At 34.5% G+C, this 18458-nt stretch overlaps 1 protein-coding gene and 1 pseudogene across 2 annotated transcripts; both read right to left on the bottom strand.

The window, feature by feature from the left end:
• LOC147495566 (mitochondrial inner membrane protein OXA1-like) lies at positions 1 to 9259 on the bottom strand. Its single transcript, XM_086564192.1, has 10 exons — positions 9095 to 9259; positions 8400 to 8883; positions 7318 to 7408; positions 6935 to 6982; positions 5297 to 5355; positions 4429 to 4504; positions 4178 to 4309; positions 3137 to 3244; positions 2754 to 2808; positions 1 to 574 (listed from the first exon to the last, which is right to left on the bottom strand). The coding sequence occupies exons 2-10, from the start codon at positions 8867 to 8869 to the stop codon at positions 318 to 320; spliced, it is 1296 nt and encodes a 431-aa protein (XP_086420318.1). The 5' UTR covers positions 8870 to 8883; positions 9095 to 9259; the 3' UTR covers positions 1 to 317.
• A 472-nt stretch (positions 9260 to 9731) lies between these two features.
• Positions 9732 to 17060, bottom strand: LOC147495567 (3-isopropylmalate dehydrogenase, chloroplastic-like; annotated as a pseudogene). The gene is made up of 8 exons (XR_015199558.1): positions 17056 to 17060; positions 14740 to 14834; positions 14423 to 14664; positions 14259 to 14333; positions 14061 to 14149; positions 13155 to 13260; positions 11694 to 11746; positions 9732 to 10327 (listed from the first exon to the last, which is right to left on the bottom strand). The product of XR_015199558.1 is annotated as a 3-isopropylmalate dehydrogenase, chloroplastic-like (transcript).
• Between the last annotated feature and the right edge of the window lie 1398 nt (positions 17061 to 18458).

Raw genomic sequence — 18458 nt, forward strand, 5'->3', positions numbered from 1 at the left:
TAACAAACTGTGACATGTAGAAGAGGAAAACAACTAGGTCGTGAACACAAAATTTTCTGCACTCAACAATGCAGTCTTGTTCTCACTATAAATAAAGAATCTACAATGCCATCGAGCAAAATTATTTAAATTACAACACGAAAGTTCCTCACACATCCTTGCCTCTGAGTAAACTTGTGCACAAGCTCTGTATCCGTGTTCTATGATCCAACCTCAAGTTGAGAAGACAAAGATGGCTAAACGATATTTATTTCTTTAAAAATTCAGGTGACCCTGTAACCCAATGGTATGATGTAATTTGAATTGTCTAGAGTTTCTTACCTCTTCTTATTTTTCTTTCTCCCCTTCACTTGTTTCTCTAGTGTTCTAAGCCTCTGGCTGATAACTGAAGATGAAGATATTTTTCCATCGGAACGTTTTGAATTCTCCGTATTTAAAGAAGCAGGTCCTTCCGCAGCAGGGTTGGACATTTTCAATGCTGAAAGCACAGAGAATGCAGGTTTTGGTGCGGGAGTAGATGTAACAGGAAACGCAGGAAGATTTAGGAACTTCTTCACATCAGGCCGTTTGATTACTGCAAATAAGATGAACAGACAAATGTTATTCAACAAAGAGGATGTACATTATTAGTAACTGTGTAAAGTGCGTGTTTCAATAAAGTGTCAGATGGACAAAATTTTATTAATACAAAAAGCATGCATTTTCTAGGAACAGGGATAGGAGCAAGTGCGCAGAAGGACGATCTTATTCTACAGAATCCAGAGATCACCTGCACACAAATCCTGGCATGCACTACTCGTTTGGCATCAACTCTACTTCAAGCATTTATTCACCTATCATGGAGAGAACTCCAAACATTTATTCTTTGGATGCCCTTATTCTAGAGAAGTTATTATAGGTATTGTTAATCTACTTGGCATCTCCACTGATTCCAGAAATGCCAATAGAGAGTGGTTCTCTATTCTCAGGCTTTGTAAAGGAAAAAGCATCATCAAAGACATTTATAAAGTGTACTTCTATGCCCTTGTTTATGAGATTTGGAGAGAGAGAAATGGGAGAAGATTTCAAAACAGATCCATGCCTGCATTTAGTATGATCAACAAGATTATAAGGGATACCAAAGCTTATTTGCAGGTTAAAATCCTAAAACTGCCAGATACATTAGAAGCAAGAAATCTTTGTGAGAGGATTGGCATTGAAGCTGAATTCAAGATGGAAGTAATCAACTTGTGTCCTTGGATCCCCCCCCCCCCTGGAAGGTTTAAACTGAACACGGATGGAGCATTAAACGACATTGGAAATGGTCATGGTGGATTAATTAGGGACTGCCATGGTAAGGTCATTGTTGCATTTTCTGGTACTGGAGGCACGAAGGCAGTCATCTTTTAGGAGCTTAAAGCTATTGAGCAAGGTCTCATCATCTGCCTAGCTATGAATTTGAAATGCATTGAAGTGTCCTATGATTCTCTTAGAGCGGTTCAGTCCGTCAATAAGATTGACAAACCTCCATGGTTCTGTGAAGACTTGGTTGCAGCTATATCCATAGCCCACGAGTTCAGAGAAACAAACAAAGATGCAGACTATTTGGATTCTCTTAGTTGTAATGTAGTCATGTAGAATCTCCGTCTCTAGTTGTTTTTATCCCTCCTTTAGATAGAGTTATTCAAGATCATGTAGAGAAGGATGCTTCTGGAGTACAATATGTAAGACATGTTTCTTGATATATAATACAGGTGGGGGGTCTGCCTAACCCTAGCTTATTTAAAAAAAAAAAAAACTCTACTACAAGATTGGAAGTCCAAAAATAGCCACAAATTAACTAGACCTGCACCGAGTGCTAAGGTCACAATAAACTAGGATGTAGTAATTTATGGGAAGACTAACGAGAAAAATCAAAAGCTGGAAGGCTGGATCTGAAGTTTTCCGTTGTGATACAACTGTAAATGGGCTTTCAAACATGGGATTAAGATGCTAAAAGAAGAATTTACTAAGATAGCGTAGTGTGATAAAGAAGAATTAACACTTCATTACAATGTTGTCAAAACTGCATCCCCAATACCCATGCCAAAATAATATACTTGCAATTACTTTATGCTCCATATAGTTTTATATGTATTCATTCATCTCTGATAGTGGTCACATGGTCATACCTACTGAAACATATGACTAGCAATGTAACTATGGAAAGCTTTAAGAAGAGGAAATATCAAAAAGGACATTAAATATATATGGCTGTGAAAACATCAAACCCAATAGTACCTTGTTAAAGAACAAGCTCCTAAGCACTAAGACCAGTATATTAGACTCTGTATTTCATTTTAAGAATGTACATATTATATTCCCCACTTGTGGGTTTTCTTTGAAAATCTTTCTAGCCCAAATGAAAATGAAATATCTGTTTGAAAAACAGGGAACTAGATCTGAGATTAACCAATTCCAAATAAGATGACGCAGTCAACTTCCACAGTTCCAGATAACTTATCCCAAAGAAACGTTGTAAAGATGAACTTATGTCATTCAGAGAGGTCTCTTAAATTCCTCCGATCTATAAATGTGGCTCAATCTATTGGTGGTTTGGTTAGTGGGTATTTCTACTTTGTTACAAGGATATCATAAATGATAACCAGGGTTCTCTGGTACTGGTTTGATGTTGGTTTTGGATATATGCGCAGGCAACACCCAACGGATGGATAGAAAATGTTGTGAAATACAGAAAACCCCATTGTTTATTGTTTGCTTCATTAGGCACTTACCGATTCCATACATCAATGAGAAGATATTGGAGGTGATCCAGTAGCAAAATATTGCCTGAAAACATAGAAACCCAAACAAAGCTGTAGTCAGTTATTAATACAAACTCTAAATGATTTCCAACCTAATACTTACCAAAATATGGATAGAAAAATAATAAGCAGTAAAATTTGCTATCAACAAAGAAAAATCGGTAGCATATTGAGCTCGCAAGAGCCTATAAGGCTATAACACGACAGTAAAACATTCACTTTGAACATGGTAGGGGTATATTGGGCATTAGCTATTTGTTTAGTCTTTTGGAAAGATGTATAAACACAATGGACTCACACTCTCACATGTAATATTTCCTAGCAGGATAAAGAAAATTGTTAGAACTATATACCTTAGGGAAACTCATTGTGAATGGAACGGTAAGAACACCAAGGATCCGGGAGAACGTTTTCATGGTGCGAGCCATCGGATTTCCTTCCATACCCTCTTGCATATTGAACTAATAAAACAACAAGATATAATTAATTGCATAAACAAAATACAACAGTAACTTTGTGAAACCAAGTCATTGATAATTAGATACCTAAAAGGTCTAGTCATATGGAATACAAATATGTACTTTTTTTTTTGCAGAAATGTGTAAACGCCAACCAAATAAAAACTAGGACAGATAGAATTCTAATTGTACACAAGGTTATTGTGCTATTGACTGATACCATATTCTTTTGATTAACTCATAATAGCACCCAAGAACTTAGACCAAGTTCAAAATCTCGACAGGTTATGCATAAAGGTAATTGACTCTCTGAAAAGGCAATCAGAAGCATCTTGTTTTCGTGGGAATTCAAAACGCAGAATGTATTACATTTCACCTTCCAAAGAGAACGTACACTGTCTTCAACTGGGGTAAATGTCTATAACAATTCTTCTCTTCCATCGATAAAATTCATCAATTCATTGATATCTCAAGAGATACAATAAAGATGCTACTACACCTTCGACAACTATCCCATTACCCAATTTTACACCCTCACCCTCAATACCTTACAAGAGTATCCCAATTACACAAAGTCCTGGTAGGACAACCCCTTAAAACAATGATTAGATGATTAAATATTAACAATACCACCAAGTGCCACCCTAATGTTAGTAGGCATCCTCCAAGGTTTACGGAAAGACAAAACGAATAAGCCCCAATTATCCTTAGAGAAGTCACAATTAAGAGGAATATGATCCAAACTCTTCTTCCTCTTTACAAAGTTAACATATGTTCTCCAGCACCATACCTTACCATTCAAGATATTGATGGTTTGAATTCTACCTATGAAGGCAAGCCAACAAAAGAAAGCCAAAATGAAGCAAAAAGAGCCTGAAACTGAAGCAAAGTGTCCTTTAAGTAAAAGCTACGCAGAACAAAAACAAGAATCAATACCTCCACAGTAATCAGAAAGCTCAACGCCGTCAGAATAGGAAATACGTATAGTGCATCTGGAGTTGTAAGATCGGTAAACCAGAAAGCACCACCCTGTTTAAAAGATGGAACTTTTTCTGCCATGTTTGAAATCTGCAAGTAACATGCATCGGATCCACATACTTAAATTTCACCGTGAAGCTCAAGCATAGTGAATATTTAAGTGATTAATTCCATATGTAAGTTGGAGTATGTAGGAGTAAAGAAGTTACAGCTAAAAAGAAGCTGACAAAAATAGGACCCGAGATTAATATTCCCTTCAAAGGAGTAAATGGAGTGACTCCGTGCCTGCAGAAATCAAAATCAAGGAAACACAACTGAGAAAAACAAAGGCCATAGAATTAATGTTCACATTTCCGAAGTCTTCATAAAACATCTAAATGAGACGAACATATTAAGTAAAGTAACATTGACACACCAATTACAAAGAGCTTTGAAGTGATGAACATCATCCTCTGAACCATGTGTCCGACACATGTTCAAAGACCATGTATTTGACACTATCAACATGTGGAGATACCAAAATACTGTATATCTTTCTTTGTTCGATTCACAACCATACACACACACACACACACAGATTTAAGATAGTTCTTCAGATTTAACTCTCCATCTGGATAGGTTAATTAGACATGACCTCCCTTTTCCTTGCGAAATGAGACACCCCCACCCGAACCCTGCCACCCTAAACAGAAGGCATCCAAGTTAATGTGTGTTGACCTTTTGAATATCCAAATCAACATACCCTCCCCCTTTCCTTTAGAGTTCTATATGCGAAATTTGACTTGTCCCCCAGAAATGAAGGTCATTACACGTTGACTGGTCTGTGCCGTCAATTTGAGGGGGTATGTCTGATTCCAAACAAAAAAGTGTGTGTGTGTGTGTGTGTGTGTGTGTGTGGGGGGGCAATGTGTCATGCCAATTCATACCGCAAAATTTGGCTAGATTTTGTGTACTACTTTGGGTGAAAACTTTTGTGACACATTCCAAACAGCAATCTAGCAGGAAATAAGCATATAGAACAGCCAGCCAAACAACCCACCACAGGAACCTAATTAAGTACACAAAAGAGCAGCTTACTGCTTGAAAAGTGCACTCATTCGTTGCTGACCCTCAGCAACAGCCTTTGGATCCGATGCCTGAAAAGGTAAGTTCCTTTATGTCATAAAAGTATAATTTGAAAACAATTGAATCTTCTGACACCATAGAGAAAAAATAAATCAAAAGAATCTAAGTTGACAATAAAAAAAATATCCACTAACAGCATCTGGAATAAATGAAGACAGCTTAAGGGACTGACATTATACATGAAAATGTCATATACATGTATTATCTGCAATTCACGCCTCATCACATATTTCAGTCCAGTAAAGGAAAACCACTTGGTGCTTTAAATTTGCAAGTATAGTACTACTCAGAAAAATCATACAACACCATAAGTTACTGTTGTTTTTCTGCCTTGTGTGTACCACTGTTCAAGTATTGGATTGTGAAAAATGTTTCTACTTCTATTCATCTGACTAGGGTTTCAATATTCTGTTAGAGGGCTAACAGACAACAAAGTTTGTGAGTCCATACATGCTAAGCACAAAAAGACACTTCCTATGTTGGGATTCACTTTTTGCATAAGGATGTAATATTGTAATTAGAGTTTGATCCCAAGAAAATGTGTAGACTGAAGAGCATGTATGCAACTCACAACATGAGTTTTCTGCTAGCATTTCTCAAAATATTGTATTCATAGAAAATACTTAATATTTCGCTATCAATTTTACTGTGCAGCAATATGTCCCTTTTCCTTTCTAAATACATCACTGGTTCACTTGGACAATAGGATGTTGCGCTGCTCTCTTTCTTGAGGGCCTTTCTAAAGAAACACAGCAGGCACACAGAATAAGGTGGGTTTGGCTAGACTATTACCAGTCCATAAAACTAACATCCAAGTAGCTTAGAATGAAATTTTGTTATCATTCTCATCATATAACCCTGCTGAATACTATGAAATCAATAGCTCTAAGCCTCTAACTGATTGATGTTTTTCTTTTTATAATGAAAGAATTAAAAGAACTTCAGGAGTCCAATATCTCATACATTTTGTCAAAATGAAATATGACTTGATGCCAAATTTTGCAGTTTAGGTATAAAATTGGACATCAGTCTCGCAAGTGATTTTAAATAGGTAGTACCAATACTGCGCCGTGGAAGCTATTGCAAAACATTAAGAAAAATATTTCAAAGTTGATGCTTTGTTATTTTGCTGTACAAAGGTTCAGATTTTGCATTCTACAAAAGTACAAAATATGACGCTTCATCAAAATTTTGTGGTTTTGCCAACTTTTTGTTCAATAAATTCATAAGTAGAACTTTAGCGACATACCGGGTGACTTAAATTGATCGCTAAGATGTTTGGCAGATCAATTATCTCCTTAAACCAATTTTGTTTTATTGGCTGGTGACCGAAAAATATTTTTCAAAGAAAGCCAACTATCCTAAATTTTGCATTTCATTGTTTTCAAGTAAAAGAAGTTTAACTTGATATTACTATTTGTTAATACCCTATACTGATATCTTCAGAAAAAAGAACTCCACTTCCAGCAAGGTTCAATTCTATCGGTCATCCATATTTTGTATCATTTAGTATTTACATGTTCCATGTCAGTCCTGGTATTTGGTAGACAAAAGTCGGTTATTTTTCATAAAAGACTCAGAATTACATACCATATTTTGCATCTGATCTTTTATCTCCTCCAGCTCCGGTCTCATTTTCTACACAAAATAAGCATGAATCAGTTATGACTGGGATGCAGCACTAAAAACATTTAACACGCAAAATAGCTGGGATGCAGATGTTTTGTAAATCATTACTGACCCAACGGTGGGAATAAGGGGATGTCAATTTCAACACAGCATATTGCACTAAGCAAGCTAACCATGTCACTGAGATAAGTTTGTGTGTCATAAATTGTAACTACTAATAGCATGATTGACTCCCCACACTTGATTCTTTCCATGACGCAAGATAAGAGAAAAGTGCATTGAAGTTCCACGTAAGGTATGCATGAATGTATAAAAGACGAGAAGAGAAACCAAGTGCAACTTACAGCAAGTTTTGAACTAGCTTTGAGTTGATTTATCAAAAGAGGAACCGTACACCCTCGAATCATGAAAGTCGTTAAAACTATTGATGCCCACCTGGGGAAGAGATACTATATGTCAAAAACAATTAAAACAAGATAAAAACTAAACTTTTTTGCATATGCGGAAACTCTTGCAATAACTGATCAGGAACAAAGAAAGATGATGTGTAAATCTGTATGGAGTAAGTAGTTAATTGACTAAAGCTTAAAGTGTACTAATAGTTTCTAACTTCTCTTTTATGTAGATACATACAAAGAAAATGTATAAACTAGATACATCAAGGTTGAACCATCTAGTCCACCCCCAATTTAAACACAAAAAATCAATGACGAAAGATATAATGCTCCCCTGATTCATCTTTAATCTTGGGAACTGGAGTGTGACCCCTCTATCACATTATTAATCTTTATAAAATACTAGTTTTTCCACTAAAAACAAAATAAAAAGTAGCATCCGAGATGTAAGAACTCAATTTTGGTACCCATGGAAAATTCACAACTTGAATATGTAATCACTCCAAAGCATATATATCTTAAGAATATAATGGTAAACAAAAATCCTAGAAATTGTGTCAGAAATCCTAATGCTTTCATTGAGAATCAATTTATTATGTTTAAATTGATATAAAATTATCTTCTATATATAAAAGGGGTGGGGGGTGGGGCAATCCCACTCCCAAGAGAAATGTGGACTTCAAAGTTGAATTAAGGGCTGATATTGTGTAGGTATGATCTCCCCAACATGAATAGCATGCCCACAAAATTTCAGCTCATTCAACTATGTCTAACCTAATCAAATGTTATTATGAAATCGGAAAATTCTGGACTGTTAGATAAAAGTTCAAAATTTATCACTAGATTTCGCAAGGTTAGACATATCCAAATAGGATGATTTTTTGTGAGGATGATCTACATTGTGAGCTGATCATATCTACAAAAAATCAAGTCCTGATTCATTTTGTACGTCTCGGGAGTGGCTCTATCCCCCCACATTTATAAATTACAAGTTAAATATTTCGAAAGAGATACTGAAGATGGAGTATTACCAATTCAAGCCCGTAAAAGAATGAACACCATCAATTATATATTGCAAGGCAGCAACAGGAAAGTAAGAATCAGCAGCAGCAATAGCCACTTCACTCGCAGCTGGAACTTGTGAAACTACTTCCACACTTTTCTCTGAGATAATTTCAGTAACACCATTCAAGTACTCCTCTATCTTATCAGCTTCTTCTCCAATAGCATTCGAAGAATAGTTACACGACAAACATCCAAGCCCCAGAGGCAAAGATGAATACCCGTTTCTCCGGAACAGAGAATCAATCCCCGCAGATGCACTATTCATACTACTATTGTGATACCCCCTTTGCAGAAAAGAACGGTTTTGCGGTCGAGATATATCAGCAGCTGACGGCTGACACTTATCATCATCGTCGTGTAGGATGTATGTAAAAGACGGATTAAAACGTTGCCTTAGAAGGCCAACTCTAATTGAGAGGCTCCGTCTATAAGACATCTTAAATCAAGTCTCTACTCAAACAAGAAAACCGGAAATGTCTTAATATATATATATAAGAAAATGAATGAATCAAACTATGAACAAATACTATCTCTTTTTTTTTTAACCAACTGCATTCCCATTACAAATTAAAACAAACCTCCCCAAACCCAATAAAAGTTTTGAAAAAAAATGCAAAAATTATAAATCTTTACTGTGTAGAGAGATTTATATTATTATTACCTTTGTTTTTTCTTCTCCAAGTGAGGTGGAAGGAAAGAGAGTGTGTGTGCGCGTGTGTTGAGTTGTGATGGAAGTGTTGTGTTGTGTTGTGTTGTGTCTTTTGCTGAGTGAAGAAACTCGGGATTCTACGAAGTAGCGAATTACAGTATCGTCCTTTGTTTTCGTAGGGTTCACGTACGTGTTACATAGAGGTTTAACATTAATCGAGTTGCAACGGTGCAACCCCTCTTAAGTCATTCACTGTTTCTTTTTCTCTCGTATATGAATTAGGTCCGTGACATTTTTAAGCACTTGAACTTTCGATCTAGAAATTTGTCACAAACTAGCCCTGCAGCCCGACCAGTGGCCGGGCCTGCTATTTCAAAACCTATTATCTCTGGCCTGTTAATTTTCAGGGTTTTTATTTTGGTTGATGTGCTTAATGCATAAGCCCATTTGTATAATGAACACGTGAGCAAATCTTCCCGTCGATGGCTGGACTTGCTATACATTTCTTGTTAAATTAGTAATAATCAGTAACAAATAATAACTTACCATCATTAACACCAATAACGCCAAGTGTAAACATTTATCTATTTAATTATTTTTATAACGCTTGTCCATGTCTGGTTCTGTACCCATCCTTATGCAAGCATAATTTTCAATGAAAATAACAATAATAACATAATTCTATAATGTATGGTAACAATAATAACACTTCACCACTAATGATATGGTAAGTATAGTACTCTTGGACTCTAAAGTAGTCTAGATCATTACATATTAATTAGTAGGCTAAGTTTGAAATGGGTTGCTGACAACCACTTAACAACTTCGAATTCTCATTCTCAACTGAAGATCCACATTCATACATAGCTTCATTTGCTCACCAATTCTCAGCCCCTTTGCAACAGTTGCGTCGAAGAACTTGCAAACCTGAAAAATCCATTAATTGGCCGGAAGTCTAAAACCGTCATAGATTTAGATTGTAGAAACTAAGATGCCAGCTAGTGGAGAAACTACCACTGGGAAACAATGGAAAATGACCTACATTTATGTCATTCGCAAGAAAAATAACATCTTGCATACTGAGTCTCATACTCTCTTATCTACTCTGCTTCAACTCTGGGAGCTCCGGTAGAGAAGGCTTAATACCATCAATATATTATCTTGTGAGATCTACTTCTGGAAGGTCTGGTTCCGGAAAACATCAATAATAAGTCAAGCCTTCTTCTTCCTTATCATAACATTTTTCTGAACAATACATACACCATAATTGATTGAGAAATAAGTAGTCATTAGTATTAAAGATGTGAGAGTAGGTTCATGCAATGTCACTTTACCAAGGAAAAAAAAGAATAATATTATTCTTCTATTCATATAAAAACTGAGACATATTTAAGTTAAGAGTTCATGCAATCCAATTAAGCTTCTAAACACTCGCCCTTAGTTTAGGCCACTTCTATCAAGGTCCTTCCTAAAGCCTCCGCTGTCATTGCTCAATCACGTTTGCCAATCGCCTGTTTCTCTCTGTCATAAAGTTCCATAAATAGGCGCTATTGTTTCTAAAGAATGTATACACCGACAAGGCAACTCTATTGAAACTAAAGCTACTCTGCACTTCAACATGGGTGAGCAAGATTAGATTCGTTTGTACTTTTAACAACTCGACAATATGCGACTCCCCAAAACTTCTTTGATCAAATATCTTGGTTTTGGTATACACTAACAAAATTATCCATTGTACCAGCCTTTAGTGGAGTCTGATGACTGTGACACGTACCCGAGCTCTTATATAACTCCAACTAAGCAATAAGACATGATAGGACCTACCTCATTGAAGAATTGATACTTGAACAGATATGCAAATAAAAGTTGTCAAGTCTCTTCCAACCCCTCAATTTAATTTAGTATGTAAAGATCCAACAGTTTTTGCCACTATTTTAGCCATTATATTTCCTTATCCCAATCTTATTGACATAGTACACTCAAAATATTTACATGGGAAGCATAGATTAAATCCCGAATAGAGATAATTAAATTTTACATAATAAGGTAGTGACATAGGGAAATATATTTCACTGATGCAATTTTTTCTATGGCCTTTAACCTTAGTCACTAACTTCAAACTTCAAGGGCTATCAATCAGACAATAACTAACCACCAAGTAATTTTACAGTGCAAAAGCCACCAAGTCCCCTTTGTCTATGATGCTTTGAATCAAAGTTCTATGACCATTACATCAATATTTAGCTTGGCATATTTCAATGTGAACTTAGCGGCCGGTATGAGATTGACATATATCAAAAGCTCATTGAGCAACCGAGAGATAGCAGGACAAAAAACTCTATTGATTAGTTAAAAATAAAAATAAAATAAAACCATCGACTAGAATAATTTCCCTTCACAATAAACTTCTTGTGGGCGTAAACTACATCAAGCTTGATCCTAACCAAAGTTTTTTTTCGTAAAATAGACATGATCATGTATAACAGAAAGTCATAAAATACAACAACTTGATTGTGAAGATTGCAACAGAGCTTAAATGAGAAAATACATGCTAATTTAAAATAACAACATGGAGAAGGCGTATAGAGGCTCAACGAATTTGATATAGTACCTTGTATTTCCTACATGCATCTCCTGGTTCAGAAATACATCAAGTTGCAATTCCTGAAAACTCAGTATCATAAAGAAAATTGAAAATGTCAAACAAACAACTTGGCACTGAAAATTGCAAAGAAATCCCCAAATCACTCTCAGAGAACTCAAAACCCCGTGAAAATATTTCAAAGAACCATAAAAAATCCCAAAACAAATATATTAAAAGAGGGAAAGATAAGAAATGGCTCAAGGTTACTGAACGAACCTTTGAAAGGTTACTGAACGAACCTTTGAACTGGATGTGAGACTTCTAAAAATAAGAATTGCTAGCAATGTAGACATTCTTTGTTGATTTATTTCAAGTAGGTACAATATATGACTAAGCGAAAATGAAAAGTACGTAGTTGTTTGAACTGATGACTTATTGCTAAAAGTAATGAAGCACCGAAATCATCTTCTTAAAGAAAAGAACAAAAGAAGAAACAACAATAATTAGACAAAACAATATTGGATAACCTCAAATAGGGATCACATAAGTGATTCTCAACTATAAGGAATCACTGAAAGGTTTGTTTTATCCATGTGTAGAGGGGAAATCATTTATAATTGGCCATGAAATTGCGAATAGAACAAACTCATTGACAGGTCGCAGATTCCTTATTAATCGTATAAGATTTTCAATGTAATGGAAATGAAATGAGCTTATATATATATATATAACAATGTAAGTAACCTGAATCTTTCTAATCAATCAGAAATGATGTCAATTTCATCAAATGTTGATCAGGGAAACCTAATACCGAAATACAAACAAATTCTAGGAAAACCCACTTTAGATTATTTGATGAAAATCAACCCATTATCTGGCGTAGGGCATTTATGATGAACAGAGCAATAATGCCTATTATTTTGGTTTACAAAAAATGGATACTGGTCGAAAATATGCTAAGTCTAAGCATTGGTGAAGAATGATGCTTTCAGAAATTAAAATTTATTTCATTCAGGAAATTTTTTATGTTTCTGAATATCTTTGAAAGGAATTCAAAACTTTCCTTGCATTGTTGGTAAAAATATGAAATCAAACCCAAAATTTGGGTCAAGAGCATTATACAATCCAACAAATATACCCAATCCAACAAATTTAGTTATAAAATGATAGTAAGCATACATGCAGAATCCAATAGTTCAGTTAAAAAGTCAGGATTTTTTTTTTTTTTTTTTTTTTTTTTTTTTTTTTTTTTTTTTTTTTTTCCATCAGTCCAACTTCCAAACACCTTGGACGTAGGTTTTTCCGCCACCCCCACTTGCCGCAGTGTTCTTAAATTCCAAATCCTCCTTCGAATTGAAGATTTAAAATCATTAAATTTTATTTATTAGATAATCATCAATAGAAAACCGGTGAAGAGACAGATAGAATAGAAAGGAATACCAAATATAAAAAACAAAAGAATAGGCATTCAAAGAAACAATATTTTACCTCTTGTTGTTTACGGTGGAACAATGGGTCTTGAAGCCATCTATTCTTTTTATTCTTCTTATTCTTTGATTAACAAAAACACCTTCAAGAATCGAGAAACAATAACCTATGAATAAAATTTTAGACATGAAGAAATTATTATCTGAATAGCTACCACGAACAATGAAGAAGAAAAACTTATGTAAACTGCCAAATTAAATAGAAAAAAAAATACAAAGCAACAATAAAATAGATATCGAATAAGGCGTCAAACGTCATTTGTTTCTTAGTTTTGACTTATTCAGTCATTTGTATTGATTTCCTATCAAATTCTAAAATGTATCTGGTGATGATTGCGAGAACCTGAAACTGAACATGTTAGATTGTGGCCACATTTCAAATATCAATGGGCCCAGTCAATACTCAATAGAACCTGAAGCATCTATTCTCCTGTTACCATTGCTAATGCCACAATGTCTAATTGGAGATATGGAAAGGAAAGATGTATATGAACTGTCGAACAACCCTATGCGGTAAAAGTGCACCTAGGCCAACGCCAATTCTCTAGCCTACCTTGCGTTTGAGGTTGTACACACTCACGTCTAAGAACGCCTACTATTTGCAAGGCCCGTCATAGACCAAAGCTTTAACTGCATACGAAAACCTCAGAGGGGAAAATCCTTCTTGTGTGTCCCCCATGTATTTACTTAAGAAAAGACAAATAACCTCCTATCTCTTGTTAGATCTTGGCTATCCTCAACGATGCCAATAAGAAGTTCCATCCAAAATCTTTATAAGAATCTTTCATATAAAAGTATAACGTAATTGCCTAGCCTTAAAAAACATACATTGTTTTTACCAAATTATTTAGGAAACATTGCCTAAACATTAAGCTTACAGACAACTCGTGGCAAAAGTTTGCATTACCTCATAAGTAGCATACACCTCAGTATTGAAATCAATCTCCTCTCCTTTTTCATTTGTACTAAAACCTTTTGGATGCCCAAAATAAATTCCTGTCATCATAAAAAAAGAAGTGCACCGATCAACAAACTACTTTTTCAAAATATATACTAACTGATTTTAGGTAATCGTTTAAGATAAGTTGAGATGCGCTATGATAACCTCCAGTAAGCTCTCTAACAACCATGAGATCAACCCCTCGGCAACTTCTTTCTTCAATGTTGAGGAGTCCACTAACTATTGAGAAAGGTCAATAGTTACACTTCTATTAATTAAAATAATAAATATAATTAAAATGCAATAGTAACAGTAGCTAAGCATATTACTTGTGGCAAAACATTTGCGGGTCGCAGATTCGCGAATACACCAAGACTCGCTCGAAGCTGAAGTAACCCAGTTTCTGGCTTCAAATGGTTCTCATTACTATCCCACTTATACCCTCCAATGGCACCAATAAGAACAACATGAGATTGCTTAGCAACATAAAGAGTTTAATCCGGCAAAGGAACACCAACTAAATCCAATGCAGCTCCACCAACTGGCATTTCCTTAAACTCAAACTCAATACCTACAAACACAACAACGAAGTTAATAAAGAAGCCCAAATGGCATGAACTTAATTATTATTATTATTATTAATTACCTTGTTGAGAAGCAGCAAGAGTGAGAACTTTTTTAGCAATAGAAATAACTTCAAGACCAATGCCATCACCCGGAAGCAAAGTAATATTATACTCCCTATTACGTTTCAATGATGAGCACCGGACTTTAGACCACTTGAATGATTTTTGAATTAATATTTGTGTTGACTTTCAGACTCAGTGAGTTATTATTAATCGCCTGACGAATACATTGTGAGGGAGTTTGGGGTGTTTTTTTTTTTTAATTGAAGTGGGGTGTTTCATGAAGAGTGGGGTTTTGTTTCTGTCAAGAAGAAGAAGAAGGCGGTTAGGTTACGCTTAACGAAGAGTTGGGTTCTTTTTTTATTTGATAATTACTAAAATAGCCGATGCGAATAATTGAAATAACGGGTGTAGAATTGAAATAATGGACGTAGTTTTATTTTATTTTTTTCCAATACACATGAAAAGACAATTTGACTTATATTAAATTAGAGAGGACACCAAATTTAGGGTTATTTTGGAAAAAAGAAAAGTAATTACTTTTCAAGTAGGGACTATTTTAAAAACTTTGCTGATGTGGCTCACTATGAGCATCCTAAAAGAACGGATATTAATGTAGGTAGGATTTATTTAGGGTGAATGGTGATTATACACTAAATAATATTTGAGTCCGGATTCAGATAGGGTACTCGCCCCCAAGACAACTTGTGTGGGCACACCCAATCTCGTTAGATCTTCTTTGGGATTCAGATTATTTAACACCGTTTTCTCTACTTGTTACGATATATAGGCAGTCAAATCTTTTATTTTGGTAACTAAATCGAAACAAATCCTAAAGAGATATTTTCGTTTTTTTTTATTTGGTTTTCGTGTTAAATCAGCCACTGTAGAAAACTAATCTTCTTCTAATCTTCCCTCCTATTTTTATTATTTATTTATTTTATCTCTATTCTCCAATTTCTCTTTCAATATTTGTGTTTAGGTCTACTGCCAAAGCAGAACTCTCTTTATTAAAACTTGTCCCTATTCCAAATGGCAGATCAAATTATTGTATATGAAAGTTCATGCATACTGGATCTATTAAGTCAAGTTTTCTGTACTTAATAGAAGTCGTATGCAAGTAACACCAAGCAGTAGCATTCCTTAAGTCTCTGACATAATATATTACTTAAGATTTATTGGTATCTCTGAAGAAATTATAAGTTGGGGATGGTTATATGAACTCCACCTTATGTTGGCTCAAAAGTTACTCCACTCCTAATAGTGGACTTATAAGATGAATTGAGGGCTAATTTTTTGTAGATATATACGTCACATGATGGAGAACACCCTACAAAAAAATACGTTTAACATTGTCAAATGATGTACTGAAATTAAGAGAATATGGTCCATTGGATATAATTTCATAAAATTATAAACAATTTTTTGCAAGGTTGTTGTACATCTTAAAATGAATTGATTTTTTTGGAGTTTTTTTAAATGGAGTTTTTTTTGTGTCATTTTAAATGGAGTTCATATCAAGGCCCAAAATATCGATATCGATGAATATATCGGTGTACCCAAAAACCGATATATATCAAATATATCGGATATATCCAATTTTTTTGGTGACTAGTCCAAACTATTTAAAATATCATAAATATCGGATATATCAGAAATATCGGAAATATATCAGAAATATATTGGAAATATCAGATTTATATTAAAAAATGGTAAAAAAGTCAACTGATATATATCGTAAATATCGGATATATCGATTATATTGGCGATATAAAGTTTTATATCGGAAATTCTGATATATATCGAAAAAAAAGGTTCTATATTCGGTGGATATATGTCAAAAATATCGATATCGGTGTACCAAAATACCGATATATATCGGCGATATATCGGATATATCGGCGATATTTTGGTCCTTGGTTCATATAACCACACCCTTCTAAACTTGCTCCTAATACCAGAGATTCAAAGAAGATGAGTTCACGGCTAAATTATCACCTTCTCTATCTTTATGATTTGTTTCTTTCCATTTGTTTTGATTTACTTTCCAAAATAGAAGATATTGACAACTATATTTTCGGTAACTAAAAAAAAATGGGGTTAATCACATGTTAAATAATCTCAATCTCAAAGAAAAATAAATCTAACTAACGAGATTGGGTGTGCCCACACAAGTTGCCTTGTGTGGGTACCCTCTTTGAATCCGGACTCATAATATTTTACATTATACTATCACCATGCCGCATAAAATTGGTCGTACAACAAGTCTTTAGTCAACATAGTTGTTTAAAAAATTGTAAAACTCATTGTCTTTCATCGGAAACACACCTGAGTACCTCATGCTTGATTGTTTGAACCCAGCCTTATAAAATTCAAAACTAAATGATCCTATATGATCGAATACTCTAATTAGTTCTTTTTATTTATAGTAGAAATTTGTGTTATATGTTGCTATCTTTGCCATTATTAGAAAAAAAAAAAGTATTGGACCAAGTGACCAACCCATTACATACCCACCTAATGGCCTAGATATCAAATTATCAACATTTCAAATGACAATGGTCTGTGTATTAATATCTTATATATGGGTAATCTTAAATACACTCTCCATTTCTAAGAGGGCACTCTCCAATCGAAAATTTATTATTAAATTTGTGTTCCAACTTAAAACCAATGTTTTCTAAGAGGCCACTCCCCATAAAAAATAGTGGTAACCTCCTATTCAGTGTTTAGAAAACCGGACCGGACCGGTGGTTGAACCGGGGTCCGACCGAAACCCGTAAATTTTCGGTTCTGTTCAGTTAAAACTTGAGTTTATGGTTGGACCCTCGGTCTAAGCTTAAACCGTGGTTGAACCGGTTCAGCTCTAAACCGGATCATATATATATATATATATATATATATATATATATATATATATATATATATATATATATATATATATATATATTTTTTTTTTTTTTGAAAAATTGATAATATGGGGAGTTGAACCTAACACCTAAACAAGATAATCCAAATTCCAAACCAACATACTACTATGTATTTCTTGTATAATAAATTTATTTTGATATATAATACCAATTAATATTGAATTAAAACATGTATTTATTCATTTCATTATTGTAATTATTAAAAAATTTACTAAATAAACATCAATCGGTCCGACCGAGTCGAACCATGGTTGAACCTGGTTGAACCATTTTAACAAAAAATCGGTTCGATCACCGGTTCGGTTTTCAAAACATTGCTCCTATTGCCATTCACTAACTAATTTGCACTATGCAACTCTATACACTATCAAAATACACTCTCATTCTCCAATTATCTACATCCAATTCAATTTTTCTGGACTCAACTCAACTCAATTTTTCTCCACTTCTCAACTCTCAATACCTCTACATTTTAACTCTCAAATGAGCGATTTATCGCAATACAATTACACATATCTCAATGTCGAATAAATTGAAGATTATATGATGTTAGAAGAACCAATTGAACATGAAAAAGAAGAAATTGGAGATTAATGTAATTGAAATTGTCTAATGTAATTGAAACTAAATTGATTGGTGGCTAAGTCTTACTTGGAGAACAAATGAGTGGTTATGGGAACATGAGTGGGATAAACACGGTACTTGTAGTGGTCTATCACAACTTGGCTACTTCAGTTTGGCATTAGATCTGCTTACGAATGAACTTAAGTTTGATTCCAAGCTAATTGCTATAGGTATATCTCCAGGGG

This window comes from Coptis chinensis, chromosome 6 (genome assembly GCF_015680905.1).
Source record: "Coptis chinensis isolate HL-2020 chromosome 6, ASM1568090v1, whole genome shotgun sequence".
Classification (NCBI taxonomy): Eukaryota; Viridiplantae; Streptophyta; class Magnoliopsida; order Ranunculales; family Ranunculaceae; genus Coptis; species Coptis chinensis.

Coding starts and splice junctions, on each gene's coding strand:
- LOC147495566 (XM_086564192.1), bottom strand. CDS start 8,869: ATGTCTTATAGACGGAGCCTCTCAATTAGAGTTGGCCTTCTAAGGCAA. Junction 6,983..7,317: donor AAGCTAGTTCAAAACTTGCT/GTAAGTTGCACT, acceptor TATTTTGTGTAG/AAAATGAGACCGGAGCTGGA. Junction 4,310..4,428: donor TTGTCAGCTTCTTTTTAGCT/GTAACTTCTTTA, acceptor TGTTACTTGCAG/ATTTCAAACATGGCAGAAAA.